At 38.9% G+C, this 20,092-nt stretch overlaps 1 protein-coding gene across 1 annotated transcript; it reads left to right on the top strand.

The window, feature by feature from the left end:
- Window positions 1-134: 134 nt before the first annotated feature.
- VPS37A (VPS37A subunit of ESCRT-I) lies at window positions 135-15,170 on the top strand. The gene is made up of 12 exons (XM_069855955.1): window positions 135-308; window positions 5,207-5,281; window positions 6,141-6,255; window positions 7,116-7,216; window positions 8,147-8,363; window positions 8,697-8,767; window positions 11,126-11,253; window positions 11,341-11,399; window positions 11,492-11,560; window positions 13,305-13,448; window positions 14,174-14,254; window positions 14,482-15,170. Exons 1-11 carry the CDS (start codon window positions 139-141, stop codon window positions 14,252-14,254), a joined length of 1,230 nt encoding a protein of 409 aa, XP_069712056.1. The 5' UTR covers window positions 135-138; the 3' UTR covers window positions 14,482-15,170.
- The last annotated feature ends 4,922 nt before the right edge of the window (window positions 15,171-20,092 follow it).

Raw genomic sequence — 20,092 nt, 5'->3', positions numbered from 1 at the left:
AGTACCTTTTTTGCGCATGCGCGGCCAGGATGCACCTGACGCTCTGCGCATGCGCAAAGCCGAGGGGTCGCGCTGCCCCGCCGCGCACGCACGAAGCCGGGAAGGGGGGGGGGGGGGGTGCGTGCGGCCCCGCCGCGCATGCGCGAGGCCGGGGCCGCGGAGGCCGCCGCCGCGGGGAGGATGAACTGGCTGTTCCCCCTCGCCAAGGGCGGCGGCTCCTCCTCGCCCGCCGCCCCGTTGCCGGCCCTCACCAGCCTCCAGCAGCAGAAGCAGCGGCAGATCGAGTCCCTGCGCGGCGCCCACGCCTCGTGAGTGGCTGCGGGGTGGGAGGGGGGGGGGGGGTGTCGGCCCCGCATCGCCCGGCTCCGGCGGGGTCTCCTGTCCCGCAGGCGCGGCCGGCTGTCCAACCTCACGAGGTTCAGCAGGTCCTGTACCTGGGTCCAGGTAATCTGTGGTTTCAATGTAGGATGTGGAGGAATGATGTGATTCAGAACAGCCCTGCGGAGAAGGTCTTGTGGGTGCTGGTTGATGAGATGGTCGACGTGAGCATCTCCCATAGGAGGACAGGCTGAGAGAGTTGAGGTTGTTCAGCCTGAAGAAGACAAGGCTCCGAGGAAACCTTATAGCGACTTTCCAGTACCTGAAGGGCCTACAAGAAAGCTGGGGGGGGGCTACTTACAAAGGCTTGTAGTGATAGGACTAGGGGCAGTGGGTATAGAGTGGAGAGGGGCAGATTTAAACTAGGCATAAGGAGGAATTTCTTTACAATGAGGGTTGTGAGGCGCTGGAACATGTTGCCCAGGGATGGCGTGGATGCCTCATCCCTGGAAGTGTTCAAAGCCAGGTTGGATGGGGCGTTGAGCAGCCTAATCTAGTGGGAGGTGTTCCTGCCCATGGCAGCAGGGTTGGTACTGGATGATCTTTAAGGTCCTTTCCAACCCAAACTATTATATGATTCTATGACCTGGTAACGTCCGCTTGCAGCCCAGAAGGACAACCATATACTGGTCTGTATCGAAAGAAGCATGGCCAGCAGGTCGAGGGAGATGATTTGAGTATTGTGGACTATTGTGTCCAGTTCTGGAATCGTCAACGTAAGAAGGATATGGAGCTGTTGGAACAAGTCCAGAGGAAGCCATGAAGATGATTAGAGAACTGGAGCATCTCCCATACAGGGACAGGGTGAGAGAATTTGGGTTATTCAGCCTGGAGAAGAGAAGACTTTGGGGAGACCTTATAACGACCTTCCAGTACCTGAAGGGGGCCTACAAGAAGGCTGGGGAGGGACTTTTTACAAAGGCATGTAGTGATAGGATGAGACGGAATGGCTGTAAATTTGGGGGGGAAGATTTAGAGTAGATATTAGGAAGAAATTCTTCACAATTAAGTTGGTGAGGCACTGGCACAAATTGCCTAGGGAAGTTGTGGATGCTCTATCTCTGGAAGTGTTCAAGGCCAGGTTGGATCGGGTCATCCTGGTCTGTTGGGAGGTGTGCGTGCCCATGGCGAGGGGATTAAATCTGGATGATCTTTAAGGTCCCTTCCAACCCAAACCATTGTATGATTTCAGCCCATCCCCTCCCAGTGAGGTCCAGCTGGGTCTGGTAAACAGGAACCCACAACACGTGGGATGCCGGAGCCCAGTGGGGCATGATGCTGCACTCAGAAACCTTTGGCAAGGTTCAGCAGCAGCGGGGGCCTTGATGTGGGTTGCCCAGGCCGGGGTTCAGAGGCCATGGCACCTTGCGACACTGGCCGGGATGTCCGCTAAATGACTTAATGGGTTTTACAGGTCTTCAAGGAGACACAGATTGCACCTGTTGGAGTAAAACCCTCTTTCTGGAAACTGGGGGTAAAAGCATAGTTCTTGGAAAGTTAAGAATAGAACGTGCTCTGTAAAGGATTTCTGCATCGCGGTGGTCGTCAGTAGTAGCGTAGCAGCCCTACTGGCTCTACAAACTCTCTCAGAGTACAGAGTACTCTCTCAGTACAGTGCTAACTCACTTATAACTGGCTGTTCCTTAATAACTTTTTCTGTTTAGATGCTTTACTTGTTTCATAGCCACACTTTTCACAGCAAAACTCCTGGAGTTTTCCTGAAATATTCCAGCTTGTCAGCGTGCTGATCACTTTGGCTTAAATTATAGCATTTTAAAAGCATTTGTCTTTCAAAATGAGATCCAGAATTGATATATTTCAAGCTACGTTTTCAGTGAGCGTATAAGCATTCATCACGATTCCTAGGATGTCATTTTGAAGCGGAATGATAGATGGCTCCAAAGCAATCCAGAAAAAAAGAATGTTTTCTGTCATGTCAGACTAGGACTAAAAGAGTTGCTTATTTTATTTCCAAATTTAATCATTGCAGATAACTTGCTATCCTAATATTTTGAATTAACAAGCAGGAAACGTAAGTGCGGTGGTATTGCTAAGTATCGTTGTTTACTTAAACTGAAATCTTGTTCAGAGCCAATTTTGCAAATGTTTTTGAGAGGTGGCTCATTTTTGTAAGGAGCTGTCTCTTGGGTGTGCAGCAGCTTACTAAACTAGTAGTTTTTGTTGGGCTGGCTGTACTTAGCCTTTTATTTCTACTCTTTTTTTTCTCTGCCCTGGATAGTTCTCCACCCCAAGTTAAGTCCTCAAATAAGATGATCTTTTTTTTTGTCATGGTCAGGTTGCTGAACTGGTTTAGTAGTTGTTTGTGCAGGCACCTGTTCAAGGATAGGCAGAGAGGGAATGGACCCTGCAGGCAGGAATGGAGATGGGGGTGGGGAGGATAGCTGCTCAAATGTAAATTTACAGCCATGTAAACAGTCTGCCTCATCCGTCTTGATGATAGGTGTAGAAAACCCAAAAATTAGACAGGAGAAGGAATTAATTCTGGCAACGTATGCAGTTTTTGTAAGGCATACTTATTACAGAATAAATCTGGTTAACAGTGTTTCAAATGTCATGCTTTTATAAAGGTGTGTGTTCTTATTCACATTTTAAAAAGTGCGAAGGTTTTTTTGGGTGGGACTGAATTGCTTGCTTATAGACTCAGCAGCAGCACAGATCTGTAGGATAGGAATGTGCATTAAGCATTGCCACAGAATTATTTCCTTAGCAATGATTAAATAAATGTAATTCTGGTGATTGTTTTGTCTGATAAGTATATTTTGTCATTAATTCATGTGTATCTCAGCTGCTTCTCCCTGAAACACTAAAAATAAAATTTTTGGCATGCTGTCATTACCTAAATTAGGTAAGTTTGGTTTGTATTGTCTTAGGTTGTAAAAACCCAGATTAATTTCATGAAAATAGCTAGTCTCCTGTTTTTGGGATCCCTCACAAATTAGGAGCTTGAAATCAAGTTTTTGTGTTTAAAAAACAATTTTCTTACATTTACTGTTGTTGTAGCTGAAGTTGAGAATGCATCATTTTTTCAGTGTTCTCATTCCAACTTGAAAAAGGGCGAACTAAGATTTACTGTTCAAGGTGTTGCTAGAAGTAGATTATAATGGTTTGAACAGCTCAATGAGATTCAGGATTTCTTGTTTCTCTCTCCCTGTTCTCTTCCTCCCCAGTTCCTATAGATTGTGCATATGAGTGGAACATAAATATATACCCTTCTCAAAAGGATTTTGTTGCTGGCTATTAAAATGCCTGACAGATGATTACAGGGCAGGAATGCGTGTGAGAGATTCCAGGGAGAATCCTTCAGTTAAGAAAGAGGAGGTGGTTATTTCAGTGTGTGTTGTATCACAGTAGGGCCCGAAGCTCTAATATGAAGTCGTCTTTGCTGAAGAAGCCTGACAGTTTCTTCAAACAGTGTGTGATTCACAGGGAAAGAGCAGATAGCTAGTTGTCTGTGAAAGGAATAAGGTCAGGCTGCAGAAAGCAAGGTGCATAGCTAGGTTTATGTCTTATTCCTTTTATGCCTGAATCTGTGAAAACTAGTTTTAAGTTCTATAAGTAAATAATGCTTTGCAGGGATGCAAACCACTGGTAGCACTGCACTTAACAGACGTTTGCAGATAATGTGTTCTGGGGTTTTTGAGGGAAGCAATTGTGTGGAGTGTACCTGGCAGCTGGTAGAGGCGCATTTCTGAAGTTGGATGCAAAGAGTTTTTTTGGGAACACCTGGCTGCTATTTTTCTCAATTCTGTGTTTTCCTTCTCTTTATAAGGGAGCCATAGAGAGGCGAGAGAAGATTATTATTAACCAGGTATAGACAGGAAAAATACAAGCAAGAGGAAATAAATCTGCTTTTTGAGTTAGTTTTGATTGAGGCATTGTAAAATGAAACTGATTTTCTGCTCTCCTTTCTTTCCCAATCCCAGCTTAGTTACGTTCCTGTTGTTCAGAAATCCTGCTTCTGAGCTGTCTTCTACTCCTCCTTCTCTTCAGAATTATTAGAGATACCATCTTTCAAAACAGTCTTTCTGCACATACAAATTGTAGAGCGCTTTGAATATTGAAGTCAACTTCCTACTAAGACAGCTGATTTATATAGTTTTCTCAAGAACTTACCCGTTACAGGAGAATCAACTTTGGATTTAGTCTTAATAGATTTTGTAAAATACACATTTGATCACTTGGTGGGGGTCTGTGTCTTGAGTGTTGTTGGATTACGGAGCTTTCATTCTTGCAACTAGCTCTTCTCCAGATAATTCTTGAAAATATCTGTGCAAGTTCATAGAACTTGATACATGTGGAAGGAAACTACTATTAAATAAGTTAATCTGTTAAGGAAGAATGCCTAGTGTGATCTGTGTTCCAAATATTGATTTATAGGCAGCATTGCAGAGCAGTACTTAGTTGTGAACCAAGTTTAATGCTTTCACAAAGTAAATGTTTTACTAGATAAAATTCAGTATATAAAAAAAAATTACTGACTTGATGTCCGAAATTATGCCAGTAAGTGGAGAAAAATAAGTTGAGATTGTTGTCAGGTCTTCGAGTACCACAATTTCTCCTACTGCCTTTCCATTGCTTGTGATCATCTATGAAGTTCAAAAGTTGAATCTGCTATTTTTTGGTTTAATCTTAACATTCAGTGTAGCATTCTGAAGCATATTAACTTATTCCAGCATTTTCAACTGTATTCTTACAAGGCTTTTCAAAACTAAATTAAACACAAAGGTCTGAGGTCGTGTCTTCTTTTAGACTTCAGGCTGTTGCATTGACCATGAATTGGATGATAACAATTTCTCTTCTTTGACAGCATTGCAGAAATTCAGAAAGATGTGGAATATCGACTGCCGTTCACTGTAAACAACTTGACAATTAATATTAACATGTAAGTAGAGTGAGATATCTCTATGCACATCTTGAAAATTAAAACTGTTCTCAAAAAGAAGTAGTAATAGAACATATGTGGTACCCATCTCATAAGTAATTCCAGGAACTGTAACCTGGATTTGGTTAGTAGTTGTAGTGATATGAATAAAACTAATTCTGTACAAGATGCAGGTGCTCAGCTGGAAGCAAAACTATATTTTGCTGTGCTCAGCTTCTAAGATACCTGTGTAGTTTTAGCTGAAAGTAAGTAGGAGAAAATGCTTGAGAGTTTCCGATGACCTCAAATACCCTACAAATGAAAATAAGATTACTTAGTAATGTACTGATTTCCTTTAACGCATAAATCTTACCCAAGGAAGCATCTCGATTATAACTTAAGTAATTTGTTGTAACATTTCCTGTGAATTTACATTGGGAGTGCTTTTGCTCTGGCAAATATTGATGGTATTCTAGTCACAAGTTTTTTATTACTTTAGCCTGATAACTTGCCTGATATTCTTGGAGGTTGCACTGCATTGGCTTTGTAGCAATAACATCTGTATTAGAAAATATTCTTGTTATGCTACAGCTTTTTCTTTGTCTGAGCACATAATTTCTTCATTGCTAGACTACAGTTTTGCCCAGTAAATGCTGTCTTCAGTTCCTTGGAAGTCTAATATTCTAATCTGTCTTACTTCTAATTTTGTAATTTAATAATCCTTTTGCGTGCTTCCTACACTCTTATTTTTCTCTATAACTCTTCTTGTAGAAAAGTAAGTTTATGTAATTAATAGTTCTCTTCCTTTGTATAGGAAACCCTCTTATGCTAACTTTATCATGAGATGAAGCTGTAGTAATGATTACTCTTGTACTTGCAGCTTGCTTCCACCTCAGTTTCCTCAGGAAAAACCAGTCATCAGTGTTTTCCCACCTGTGAGACATCATTTAATGGACAAGCAGGGAGTTTATGTGACTGGTCCATTAATAAGTAATGTATGTATAATTTGTAGCTTCACCTATATCTACTGTTAATAGCAGTTTTAATATGTGTCATACTAGATTATTGCTAATGCTTCTGGTAAGAGAGTAGTAAAGATCCTTATTCTCTCTTAAGCTATGTTTTGAGGGGTCTGAAAAAAAATTCACCAGTGTTTAATGTACTACTGTTTATTAATGTACTGCTAATGTTACTGAGTTGAGTATTCCATTTATCTACAATTATTTTAAGTTATGATGGCTTAGAAAGTTCCTGTTGCTTCTTTTGTTAGTAGCAGTAGCACAGTTCTTGTTTCTTTACAGTGTATTCCAAATAACAAAGAAGGGTGCTTTAAGACTGTTTTGTAACATAGTTCTTCCCACCCTAATCCTATTAGAAAGATGTCAGGGTTTTAGCTCCAATATTCAGGATTTTAATATGCTGATCTTTTTTTTTTATTCCCTTTTCTTGCCAATAAGGATGTGGTAGTGTTTTTCGGGTGGTGGTGAAGTTATGAAGTTATGACTTCTTCAGAATGCAATTAATGTTTTTTGTCACAAATCTTGATTATTTTTTTTTTCCTCTTTCTTTGTTTTCCCAAATGTAGCTTGGTAATGAAGGTGGGTTTTTAGTGTTGTTCATCAGAAATGTTGTACTTGATCGATTCTCGAGTGGTAATGGTATATGCAAAAGACTTACAATTTCTATTCAGTTCTGGGTGGCTTTGTCACTTTATTTGGAGCTTATGTTTACACAGTTTACATTAGCTGTTATGTCTTTGAAGTAGCTTCCAGCAGTGCCATGTAGATTTCAGAACTGTTGGATTCCAGGCATGATTTTTCTTTTGCATTGGGTTTTTTTTTTTTGTTTTTACTAGTTTACAATGCACTCTGATCTTGGAAAAATTGTTCAAAGTTTACTGGATGAGTTTTGGAAGAATCCTCCAGTGTTAGCCCCAAGCTCAACATCATTTCCATAGTAAGTATCTATATAAACATGATGAATGGAACAGTGTGTTTTAACTTACATTTATAAAAAAAGGTGAAATCAAGGAATAGGAATAACGTAGTGGATGTATGGGGTGATGTAGCTTTCCTGCCCTTGTACAGTTTCATGAGTGTGCTTGATAGCGTGGTTGTTTAAGAAGAAATGCTAGATTTCATTGGAGTTACTATGTCACCATGCTGATGTAACCTTATGTGCCTCTGTTTTCTTGAAAAGCAATAAATGTTTGCATTGTCAGATGCAATCTTGAATTTGCTGTAGATCATGTTCTGAGCAGTTCTGTGTCTTCATATCCTATTAATAACCTTCCAGGCTTAGAGGCAGCTTCTGTTGAACAGCTGTGCAACAGAAATTATGCAGTTTAAATAATTGTGTTAAATATGCAAAAGTGATCTGAGACATTACCGTTTTATCAGTACAGCTATGGTGCTTGTGACTAACAACACTGGGTTTAGGTGCAACTGCAGGTGTGAAGTTTAAAAAAGTAATTTCTATTATTTAAAAGTAATTACATTTGTGTTGCCCAAGCTGTTAGGTGCTGTACCATAAATAACATCTAATGTACGACATAGATGCATTTCTCAGGACTTTTAGATGGAGAAAAATTACATCTATGTTTTATAAATTTTAGAATTAGTTTTCTTATAATCAAGAGTGTGAGTGCATATTTGGCTGCTCTACAAGAATATAGTTTAATGGAGCTGTATATTATGTTGCAGTGTAAGACAAGGTAGACTTACTGTGTTTGAAGAAGCTGAGAACATAAAGTGCAAAGCTTATGATAATTTAAAAACTCAATCTTACATCTCGTATGTGGTCTAGTAATTATAATTCATGTGATAAGAAATATGCTATAAGTACTTAGTTGCTCATGGTTGTGGGTTTTGGTTTCTTTGTTTATAGCATTTTCAACAAACCAGCTGGAATGCCTCCTTATGCTCCTCAGGGGTTTCCCTTTCTTCCTCCATACCCAACTCAAGAAACAAATAGAACAATGGCAGCCGTGCCTGTTGCTGAATCAGTTTCTTCAAGCTACACTACAGACAAGCCTGCTGCTCCCTCTTATGGCTTGATTGCTGATCTGCCATTACCTGTTCCAACAGCTGAAGCCGTGCTTCAGGTCTGTGTGCTGAATTTTGCTGCTTAAGCTGTCAGACGCTGGGTAGAAGTTCACTTGAGGCCGCACTGGGCATTGCTGCAAAACTTGAGGGAACAGACTGATTTGCCTCCAAAATTTACTCATCTTTTATGACTTGCCACCCCAGACATCCCCAAGTATTTTGTTACCAGGGGTGAGTTGAGATGTTTGTTTGGGGACTAGTGCTACTGCTTCTTACTGCCTTTCTTACTTTTCTTGTTGCTGGCAAATATTCATTTCCAGTTTTAGATTAATCTAGTTAAATATCTAGAAATTGCTCTTCAAAAATGTATTAAACATTTCCAAACTGCTTAGGTTGGCCAGAATGGATTTACTTACAAGATGCCTGATGTTCCTGATACATTTCCAGAACTGTCAGAACTAAGGTATGTTTTCAGAAGGTATCGAAACATTCTATAGTCATTAAAAGGAAATTACTTCTGGTCTGTATCTGATTTTTTGTCAGGAATCTTTATGTATCACTGAAAGGTTTTTGTAGAAATTATAAATAAGAGAACTACCACTTAGCAAAGTTGTTCAGTCAGGAAGTAAGCCAACCTTGTACTTAAATGTATTCCTTGTGTAGGATTTCCTCACCGGGAGCAATACTTCAGTATTTAACACCTGGAAAAAGCATTTACTTTTCCTAGCTGTTGGTGTTCTGCTGTCTTCTGGGGCCTTGCCAGTGACTTAATTTCTATTAATAAAATCAGCGTACCTTTTGAAGGAGGGAAGGGGACAGGGAAATGGACTTGAGATTGATTCACAAAATACATTCTCTTAAATTCAAAGGACTGTAGCACAGGGTAAACAATGGACTACTTTGAGCAGTTCAGCATGTACAGGGGGATTGGGTTATGTAAATCCAGGTGGTAAGTGTGCCAGTGCAAATCACTTCCGCATCTAAATACTATGTACTCCTATTGCACAAATAGGAGTAACAGGCTGCCCAGGGAGGTGGTTGAGTCACCTTCCCTGGAGGTGTTTAAGGCACGGGTGGACGAGGTGCTGAGGGGCATGGTTTAGTGTTTGATAAGAACGTTGGACTCAATGATCCAGTGGGTCTCTTCCAACCTGGTGATTCTATGATTCTATGAAATATTTTCATGAAAAGCAATATCTTGTCACAATTCCAAAATAAATTTTTAGTTATTGTTCCCAGCAATTTGCTCAGGTCTAATGAGGCAGCCTTCGTAATCAGTTATCTGGTATTGAATAGATTACAAATTAGCTGTTAATTCTGGAAGAGTCTTAGGAGGCTGGTTTCTTTCTGATCTCATATCTTTATGGTGGTGTCATAGGTTAGTGATTGAAAAACTGTCCTTTCAAAACAGAAAAAGACTTTTGGCAAGGACTTCTGTTTTTTTCCCCGTTGACACCTTCTTAAGAGCCTGTTTTATTTAGCTAAATCAGATGAAGGTTTTGCAGCATCCTTATTGAGTGGCAGAAAGTTAGGGGGTTGCAGTGGAAGAGTAATTTATTTAAACAAAACATTCTACTCATTTGGCCCTTCCAAGAAGACCACATTAAAATTCCATGATTCTTCTGGTGGTAGTTGAACTGAAGCAGAAATGATAGTGCAGCTTTTCTGAATAGCCATATTGGGTGTAAGTGGAGGGTTTCATTTAGTGGCCTTTGTGATAAGGGGCCAGGGTCTGCCCCTGTGCCAGACACAGATAGCTTGGCAGCAGACCCACTACAAGGCGGCCTCGTTGGTCAGTGAAGTGGGTGCTTTGAAAACACATTTTAAAAAGAGCAAACTCAGTGGAGTTGGTGAGGCTTGAGGGGAGGGGCAGAAAAGTATGAGAATCCTGCAAGCACCAAGGTCAGAGAAGAAGCAGGAGGAGGTGCTCTAAGTGCCAGAGCAGATATTAATCTCTTGCCTCTGAAAGTTTTGGAAAAGACTGCAGCAGAACAGGTATTTCCCTGTAGCCTAAGTAGAGGACTATTCTGTAGCAGGTATCTGCACTGCAGTGCATGGAGGACCCCACATTGGAGCAGACAGATAAGCTTTGAAGGAAAATGCAGCCATGTAGAGCCCACGCTAGATAGAGCAGGCTCTCCTGCCAGGAACTGCAGCCTGTTGAGAGAGACCCATGCTGAAGCAGGGAAAAAGTGAGAAGGAAGGAGCAGCAGAGACAAACTAGTACAGACTGACTGCAACATCTGCAATTCCTCCCTCTTCTGCACTGTTTGCAGCATGGGAAAGTAAAGGAATTGGGAATGAAGGAGTGAAGTTGAGCCTTGGGGAAAAGGAGGTGAAGTGTTTTAGTTTTTGTCTGTTTTTCTCACCATCCAACTCGTACTAAAATTGGCAATAAATTAAATTAGTTTTTCCCAAGCTGAGTGGGTTTTGCCTGTGAGTGTAATTGGTAAGCAGTCTCCTTGATTTATCTTGACCTACAAGCTTTTCCACTATGTCCTGTTGAGGATGGGGACTGAGAGACTGAGAGCGAAACTGGGTAGGTGTCTGGTAGCTGGCTAAGGTCAGCTCACTATAGTAGCATTAAAAAACACTTTATAGAGTTAAGGCTTGAAATGGGATATACTTCATAACACATTCCTTTTTAAGCTTGCTGCTGCAGGTAGTAGAGCCCACAATCTCGGAGAAAGGGAAAGAATAAATTGTGGTCAAGTGTCGTGTACCTGTAGAGTGCCAATAAATGCCTCAAACTTTTGGCAGAAATGAGTAACATAATGTTTGCTGCTAGCTTTAAATCTGCTTTCTTTCTCTTTAAATGTAGTATATCACAGCTGACCAATATGAATGAGCAAGAGGAAGTGTTACTGGAACAGTTTGTGACTCTACCACAACTGAAGCAAGTCATTACTGATAGAGATGAGTTAGTGAAAAGCATTGAAGAGCTGGCAAGTACGATGTCAAAACATTTGCATCTATGGCTGTGTTCTATGAACTGAATCCTTTAAAAGAATTAGTAATAGTGACTTTGTTTTACAGAAAAAAACTTGTTGCTGGAGCCTAGTCTTGAGGCAAAAAGACAGACTGTGTTGGATAAAGTAAGTGAACAACAAAATCATTTTCAGAAACATTGTTTGTAATATTCTGGTTTTTTTCAGGGATAAAACGTTCTTTTTCTTCTTTCTTCCAGTACGAGCAACTCACACAGATGAAAGCAGCCTTTGAAAAAAAGATGCAAAGACAGCATGAACTTAGTGAGGTATAACCTCTAGGTTATTATATCCTTTGAGAATACCTCAATAAAACTGAAGTTTTGGTTTTTATCTTTATCCATAAAGAATATTCTTCTGGTTAAACTCATAATTTTATATGAAATGGACTCACATTAAGTATGAAATAAAATGGAATGAAGTACCAAACAGGTTGGAGGCAGAACGGTGTTGAGATTGCACTACTGTTTTTTGGGAGTTAGGTTTGGTTTTTTAGCGCTACAGTAAAAGCATAGCCGGAATAAAGGAGTGTGGTGAGCATTTAGAGTTGTTCTTAAATACAGTCCTGGGTCAAACAAGTTTTAAGAATAGCGTGTTCTTTAAAGTAGGCTTTTTTAATTAATGGTACCCATTTAACATAATTAGCTTGTAAAACTACCAGATAATGATGGTTAAGACCATTGCTGTAGACATTTGTGTGATTCACTGGATGTGCTTAGTTTGGACAACGTGTTATATATACTGTCAAACTTTACACACTCTAAAGCACAAATAAGGTCAAGTCCTTACTTCAAAAAGAAATTTTGGGGAAGGAGAATTATTTCTTAGTATGTTTACCAGGGTATGTGTTAAAAGGTGATTCTTTCTGCACTGAAATCTCTTCAGTATTTGCAAGACTTGTTATCTGAGAATACAACAGTCCATCAAAATAGCATGCATGGTACCTGAATTTGAAAATGCTAAGAAATTAACAGAATATGAAATAGCAAGCAAAAAGTTTTGTGACAGCAAACTGAATGATTTCATTGATGATCTGAGTGAATTAAATGTTTCCTCATTTGAAAATTAGAATAGCCTGACTCCTAGTGCCTCCTTTCTGTGTGATATAAATTGGACCTAGGACATAATAACCAACTGCTGTATTACCTTTTCTTTTTTCTAAGTTAGATTTGCTGATTCAATTTAATGATGGTTAGGAGACTGAGAGCTGAGGAGTTGCAGCTGGATTTTTGTGTAATGCTCTATTTTCATATATTGATGTTCACGCTGCATTACCTGCTATCTCCTGTTATCTCTCATCAAAATTTCCAGACAAGTCTTTTTACTCGTACTGTGGGTGAATTTTATCATCTTCTGTTAGAGCAAACTCTCCTTATTTTGCACAAGATTAATTCTGCAGGAAGTTTCTGATTACATTACAGTTTCACAATACATAAGTGAAATATTTTTTGAGGGGCGGTTGAAGGTAGTCCAAGCATTTAAAATCTATAAATATCATAATTTTGCAGTTCTCGTCCTTTCCAGACTCCTGATGAAAATGTGAATTACATCCTGATTAACTGCCCAAACATATAAGTGGAAAAATAATTGTGTACAACAGAGAAACAAGGTTTGAGGTTTATAAGAATAGAAGAATGAGTATAATGGTTTAGATTAGCAACCCATCTTCTCGTTGAGTAGGTGATTTTTCCTTTCCTATTTTCTCTCCACAGTAATTTCAAAACTATTTAAAAACTGAACAGTAAGGGCTTTTGTACCTTTTTATAATTCTCAGGTTCACTACTGAGCTTCAAAAGTAGACCCTAATTATTGAAGACACTTGAAGCACTGGTATACATTTGGGAGAATGATTGTGAATCAAGTCCTAAACAAGCTTCATATGGTCACTTAGGCTTTTAGTTAATAATAATGCTCTATTCACATATCACATTATATATATAGTCATTTATCTTCCTTGGAAATGTAGGGTTTGGTGGACAGTTTAATATTACATAGGAATTTTTATTTTCTCAGAGTTGCAGTCCAAGTGCTCTGCAAGCCAGACTTAAAGTAGCTGCTCATGAAGCTGAAGAAGAATCTGACACTATCGCAGAAGACTTCTTGGAAGGCAAAACAGAAATAGATGACTTTCTTAGTAGTTTCATGGAAAAGAGAACGGTATGTAATATGTAAGTCATTATAATTGAGAGATAACACATAGTGAAGAAATTTAAGACTTCGAGTTTGAGCAGTCCTGTGATGGAGCACGACCTTTGTAACCGCCAACAAAAGAAAACTACATCCTTCAGTGGCTTCAATCTAGAATCAGTTTAGAATATAGTCTCTGTTCTGAAGGCATGTATTTTTAAGGCAGGAGAACAAAGGTCTCCTGCATTACATGCTGGTCCTATGTTGATGCAGATATTTTGTGTCACTTTCTTCTATATCCAGTATAGATATAGGGAAGATAGCCACATGGACAACTTTAAATTTGGTAAGTCGACATAGAATCACATGTTGCGACCTTAATGTTTAGTTTATTAAACTTAAATTAATTTTTCTGTTGATGGCTATCACCAAATAAGTAACTGAGGTTCAAAAGCCACCTTCGTTGCCTATGCTGTGACAAAAGCAACTTAATGGGTAGTGTACCTCCCTTTAAAGATGCCTAATAAATTAATTTTATAACATAGGAAACAATTATCTTTGCTTGTAAGCAGTTGTGGGTAGAATAACATTATCAATACATGCAGTTGTTCAGCCTGCAGCTTGGAAGGGAGGTGATTCCCAGGATTTTCCTTTTTTAAAGAGATTGCAAAATAGCTAAATCATTAAAGAGAAACTGTAACGTGCACTGTAAAAAATCCTTTCAGAATTCACTCTTCCTGTGTCTTATCTTGTAGCTCTGCCACTGTAGACGAGCCAAAGAGGAAAAACTTCAACAGGCAATAGCAATGCACAGCCAATTTCATGCTCCGCTATAGGTAAACTGGTGATTTAATATTTGTGGTAAACTTTTTTTTTTTTTCAATTTATGTCATTTTCACACACTTATAAATTGCTAATTGCATATGAATTTGTTACAATGCTTACTGTTCTAACAGTGCTTTCTGTGGAAATGAAGTATGTACTGCCTCTGTTTTTAGTGGTATTTAAAACATAACTTCTGGAGGAGTTAAAAATGTCTAATTATGGAAACTTGTCTTTACAGACTTCCTGCAAGCTACATCTGCCAAGAGAATGAGTGAAAACCCCAATAAAGCACACTTTTTAATAACTATTATTTGCAAATAAGCATTTCATCTTGTGTGGTTGTATTTATAGAAGAGATTGTATACAGAGTTGGGATGGATTTTGTACAAATTAGGATGTCTCTTTATATTCTCATTGTACTCAAGAATCCTATTGCAATCTTTGCACTAATTTCTTGTATTTATTATTGATAGTTCTTATTATATTTAAGTTCCTGCTGCTATACTCCATTCTTTAGAGATTAAATACCTAAACATGTAATTTTGACTAGCTTTTTACATTTTTATAAAAACATAATTCATATCTTTTGTATTTTGAACTTTAAACATAGATTTGGCTTGATCTGTTGAAGAGTGTGAGATAAATGGTGATAGGGCTTTGGAAACCGAAGAAGTTGATAATTTCATATTGTCAGTTGATTCGCAATCTGTCTTTTCTTGAAGCCAAAATGTTTAACGATGAGTTTTTTTTACTTTTACGTAATAATGCAAACCTAATTGTGGAATTGGATTAAGCAAAGGGTATACTGGAATTGGAATGAATGATCTCTGTCTAGATTTGGTATGTTGCTCAGTAGCACTGATGCACTTGATTTCAGGAGTGGCTTGGTACCTATCACTATAATTAAAGACAATTTTCATCTAACAATTTCATTTTCATATTTGTTTTTACTTAAAGGAAAAATAATCAGGTCACCTTCAACTTTATGTTTATTCAATATGAGTATGTTCATCATGTGAGGAACTCAAAAGTATTTACAAAAAATAGTTCTGAAACTCTTTGTGAAGTAGCAGTGATTTTTTCCAAGTTTTAAGGAAGAAAGATAGTACTATGCCTGGAGTTGCATAGTGTGTTATATTAAGGCCGGTGATAGAGTTTGGAAATGAGACTTAGTTCTGCCCTTTAATCACTGAATCTTACCTCTGGTGCTGAGTTTTTTAGGATGGGGATTATCTGGTGAGAATGGATGTGACTAAGTGCGGTATTCCATAGGAGAAAAACACTGCTCTTAAATGTATGTTTTCTCTTGCTCTTGCAAAAAGACACATTCTTTTCCTTAACCTTGTCAGTGCATTAGGTTTTCATAGAGACAGTCAAGTTCTGGAAGAGCAGAAGGAATTGTACAGTTCTGAGAGATAAATGAGATAAAGCACTGATTAAGTAATCTACCAGGAATCATGCTTCTTTCTTGTGGGGAAGCAATCTGGAGATAAACCTCGTAGCCAAGAGACTGCCTCTGTGTTACTTACATAGGGTCACAGAACATCACAGTTTCTAGTCTCAAACTAAAGCACATCAGTCCAAATGAGTTCTTTTTCTGCATCCTTAATCAGTCCTAAACTCTGTATTCTTCTAGAAAATGCAGTAAGGTATTTCTTCTGAGTTGAAGAAAGGTGAGTAAATGTACAGTTACAAAAAACCATGTAAGTGCAAGAAGTCTGTTCCCCAGGGTAGTGAATCTTCAAATAAAGCTTTAGTCTCAGACCTGTTATACTTTACAGCGCTATGGTTGACTGACTTAAGCTTTATTCTCTGAGCAAGTAGACTGTTCACTGGTATTTGATGACATTTTTCTTCGTAAAGCTGGTCCAGTTTCTAAGATTAGATGTCCCAAGCAAACAGAACTATAGTCCAAATCAAAGAAGATGCTGAGGTGCCTGTAAAAGTAAAGAGCTAAGACTGTGGTCAAGCAATAATTTTAGGGTATCATCTTGCAAAGAAATGTTTCTACTGACTGCATAATACTGTTTGTCCACTGACACAGCACTTCTGCTAATGTGCTAACTAAAGGCCTAATTAAAAATGAGATCACATAGGTTTCCAAGTTGTTCTGGACTTCGGTGTCTGAGTTACTGTGATGTGTGCAGCTCTGGAGAAGAGTCCAGATTAGATAAAAGTCATCAGTGTTACCTTCTTGGCAAACTCTGTTTTTGTGCTGAGTGTACAACTTGTTTGGAATCTTTTTCTGAGTATCTAGCTAATGAGCTTAAAGAATAGACACACAATCATGTACAGGGCTACTTTTTTTTGTTGTTTCTTCCTTGTTAGCAGAGAAGGAACAGATGACCAAACACCTGGTGCACTTCTTGTGTTGGGATAATATCTTCTGTATACATTTTTGCAGTGGCATGGAATGACAGACTTCTGTTCTCGTCTGGCTCCTCCTGTTAAATATTTTGTAATGTATTATGGTGCTCTTCTGTGGCTGAACTGTTTCACCAGGTTACCTCCGTGGGATTTGATTCCTAAACCAGTACAGTTTCTCAACACTTCAGCTTTTCCGCTTATGTTACTTCTGTGAGCAAATTTACAAATTCAGGACTTCTTCATGGTATCTTGATGATAATTGAAGAAAGTCTAGAAGAAAATGTCGCTGTTCAGTATAAGTTCTTAGTACAGTGGGTTTTGTTCAGGTTTGTCAAAGTTAAAGGTCCTCTCTTTTCTTCCTTTCTGTTCTCTCTATCATATCATTGTTCCTGTTCTTAGAATTTATTTCGTGGGGTGTTTTTTAGCCCCTTCTGCAGTCACAATCTCATCCCCTAGAAAAGACACACAGAAGTCTTTGTTAAATAATGGTGTCCTGGGTTAGCTCCAGGTCCCTTAAGTACAAGGCAGCCTGCTGCTGGTTTGTTTTGTGGGTTTTTTTTTTTTGGTTTTCTGCGCTGGTTGTGCCAGTGTGAACATCTTTGCTTATGAGTAACCGTTGTAGTTTCACCAGGATACTGCTGGGGACGCTCTACCAGAATTAGATTTTCTGGTTTCTAGTATGCTAATAGTTCACTGTTGGGCACATTCCTTACTTTATTTTGCCAAGATGTGGTATGTAGGTGTAAGTACAGCTTCAAACAATTCCCTATGACATATAAGAGAATGGCAGCAGCTGTTAGATGCATATTCTAAAATCTTTTTAAATCTGTCAAGTGAACTCAAGCAATCTGGAATAATAGGCTACACACAGTGACTGGTTGCTGGAGAGCCTTGCACTGTCATGCTTATGCTGACATGTTCTGCCAAGTGGAAAAGTGAAATAAATGAGGAAGAAGCACAACACTAAGGAGATTACTTGTCTCTGGCATTGCAGTAGTTTGGGTAGTAGAGAGTGAGGGTACATTCTGTATTGTAACTGCTAACTGAGTCTGGGTTTTGCCTGATTTTAACATCTGATCTTACTGATAAATGGTTTTTATAGCTCAGTTTAGGCCTTTTGTTCCTCCTGACTCAAGTGAACACTTAAATCCAGAACTGAATTCTGTGTATAGCAGCTCTAATTAATGCTGTTGCAGACCAGAGAAATTTTTAAATGTAAGTCAGAAATTAAGTATAGTTCACTTTAAAACAATCTTGTAGCTGGTGGAAATGGTATGTTCTGCTGGGGCTTATAGAATAAAATCTTCCTAGTTTTCACTGTGACCTGCTAACCTTTCTGAAAAATGGGGATTGTTTGGTATATATAGTGATGCTAGCCACCACTACAAGCAGGAGACTATATAATTAAGTTAGTTCTTTAATAACATCTAATGATCTACTATAGTTCTGTTGTGTGCTTTGTACATACTTCTGCAGCTTTACCACTTTGGACCTTGACCAAATGCATAAGTTGGACAGAAACAAGGCTAAAAGATTTCCACGTTCTTACTACTCCCTTCAAAGATAAATCTTTCCAAAAGAGAGATTAAAGAGACCTTTAGGTAAAACTGAATTAAAACTCTGGCCACAAAGTTAAGTCAGTTATCACAGCCTTATTGTGCAGATTTTTTCTGAACAGCTAATACTGTAGTATGTTAAACTTGCAAATAAAGGTTTGGGGATTTTTTTAATATATCTTGTAATTGTCTGACTTGGGGATGTCGTTCAGCATTGCAGGACTTGTTGGGTGGATACAGAATTGTGTTGGGAACATGCAGGAAGGTACTCAAGGACAAACTTCTTGTGTGTAGTGATTTGAGCTTTTCCTGTTTAATCCTTTCAACAGCAGTAATTCCTGCAGCCACCTTCACTAAAATGGGCTTTGAAAACACATGTGGTATCTCTGGGCACTGCTTATGTGAATGCCTTGTTTTGGTTAGATGAAATTTATATGTAGTAATAAGCCTCAAAGTAAGCTTGTGTATCAATACTAAGGGAATACTGTAACATAAAGCACCATGTTCTTTTAGTCCACTGAAACAGAATAAATTAATCTGAATAATCTTGGCAACTAGTAGACATAAAAATTAGTCCTTCCCTGAATTCAGTCACAGTGTTTCTGGTGGACCTACAAGGCTTCCTTAGCTTCTTTCCAGAATGATCTATATTAAAAGATCACTAAGTTTTATTTTAAGATTTAACGTCATTTGATTTTCTGTCTCGAGGTGCCTTACTGTGAATTTAAATAGTATAAGTGAAGCTGAATGCCTTTCCTTCTCATCACTCCACTTTCTGGCATTGTTTTTGGCATCTCTGAATTCGGGGTTTGCAGTACACTTGGCCCTAGATCTTTGGCAGATCTTTCACTCGTCTTAGTATTAGTGCTGTGACTTAATTTTAACTTACCCCACCACATGTTCCTCCCTTCCCAGTGAGCTGTCAGTGATTTACCTCTCCTTGGAGGATTTTTTAGTCACTGTGGTGTTTACCTGTCTCTGCATTACAGAGCGTGTAAGGGTGACCAGCCAACCTAAATGCCACACTCAGCCTTCAGCCTACGTGCAGAAGTAGCCCAATACTTTGACTGTGATGTTTGTGATAAACCTGGGGACTCTGTGCACACATCAGGGCAGCATCCACATAAAAGCATAAAGTTAACTGGTCAACAATGATGAAAAGCTTATCTTCGTTGCTAAGGCTGCATCCTTGTTGCTGGGTTTTAGTTATTATTGGTTTGTGTCATCAAACATCTGTGCTATGTAAAGTGGTGCTCTGGCTTGCCTATGTCTTCAAAGAACACAGCTCCCTGACTGCTGAATTTACAAGTTTCCTTCCCTGCCTCTCTTCTTTTACTTTTTTTTTTTTTTTTTCTTTTAATGATATCCTTTTGTCTGAGTTGTGCCCTTAAACTTATTTCTCAGCTTTTCAGAATCCATTACCAGTTTACCACCTTTGTCTTGTGTAGAGCTACCAACAAAAAGAGCTAGTGAATGTTTCCTTTCTGTTCTACAGATGGTGATCTTTTGTAGAGAAAACTTCAGCTGTTTGATCCCATTGCCTTCAGCGTCCTTTAGATGCACATTTTCATACTAGAGAACAGCCTGAACCTAATGAGGCTAAAATTACACCACAGAAATCTGTAATACTCTTCTAATCCTTTCTTTCCAGAAGTTTATGTTCATGTGTGTCCTGTTTCAAATTACAATGGGTTCATGCCAAATTTGCAAGAATTTGCTGTAGAGGGACAATCCTCACAAGGCTACAAGAAGTCAGTGTAGTTCAGTGTGGTTTTTGTCATCCTCTTTGTTTTGCATTTCCCCTGCCCTCCTCCCCAAAAAAGAGGGAGGGGGAGTGTAACACATTCCTATATAGTTAATTCAATTGACAGGAGCCTCAGTTATCAGTTGTAGATTCCTCCACAGCTTTAAACTACTCGATTCAAA

The sequence above is a fragment of the Phaenicophaeus curvirostris genome, chromosome 4 (assembly GCF_032191515.1).
Source record: "Phaenicophaeus curvirostris isolate KB17595 chromosome 4, BPBGC_Pcur_1.0, whole genome shotgun sequence".
NCBI lineage: Eukaryota > Metazoa > Chordata > Aves > Cuculiformes > Cuculidae > Phaenicophaeus > Phaenicophaeus curvirostris.
This window is presented reverse-complemented; position numbering and strand designations above follow the sequence as displayed.

Excerpts from the sequence above, each read along its gene's own strand:
- VPS37A (XM_069855955.1), top strand. The coding sequence starts at position 139 with ATGCGCGAGGCCGGGGCCGCGGAGGCCGCCGCCGCGGGGAGGATGAAC. Across the intron at positions 11,254-11,340 it reads AAGCATTGAAGAGCTGGCAA|AAAAAAACTTGTTGCTGGAG; the intron begins GTACGATGTCAA and ends TTTGTTTTACAG. Across the intron at positions 11,561-13,304 it reads GACAGCATGAACTTAGTGAG|AGTTGCAGTCCAAGTGCTCT; the intron begins GTATAACCTCTA and ends TTATTTTCTCAG.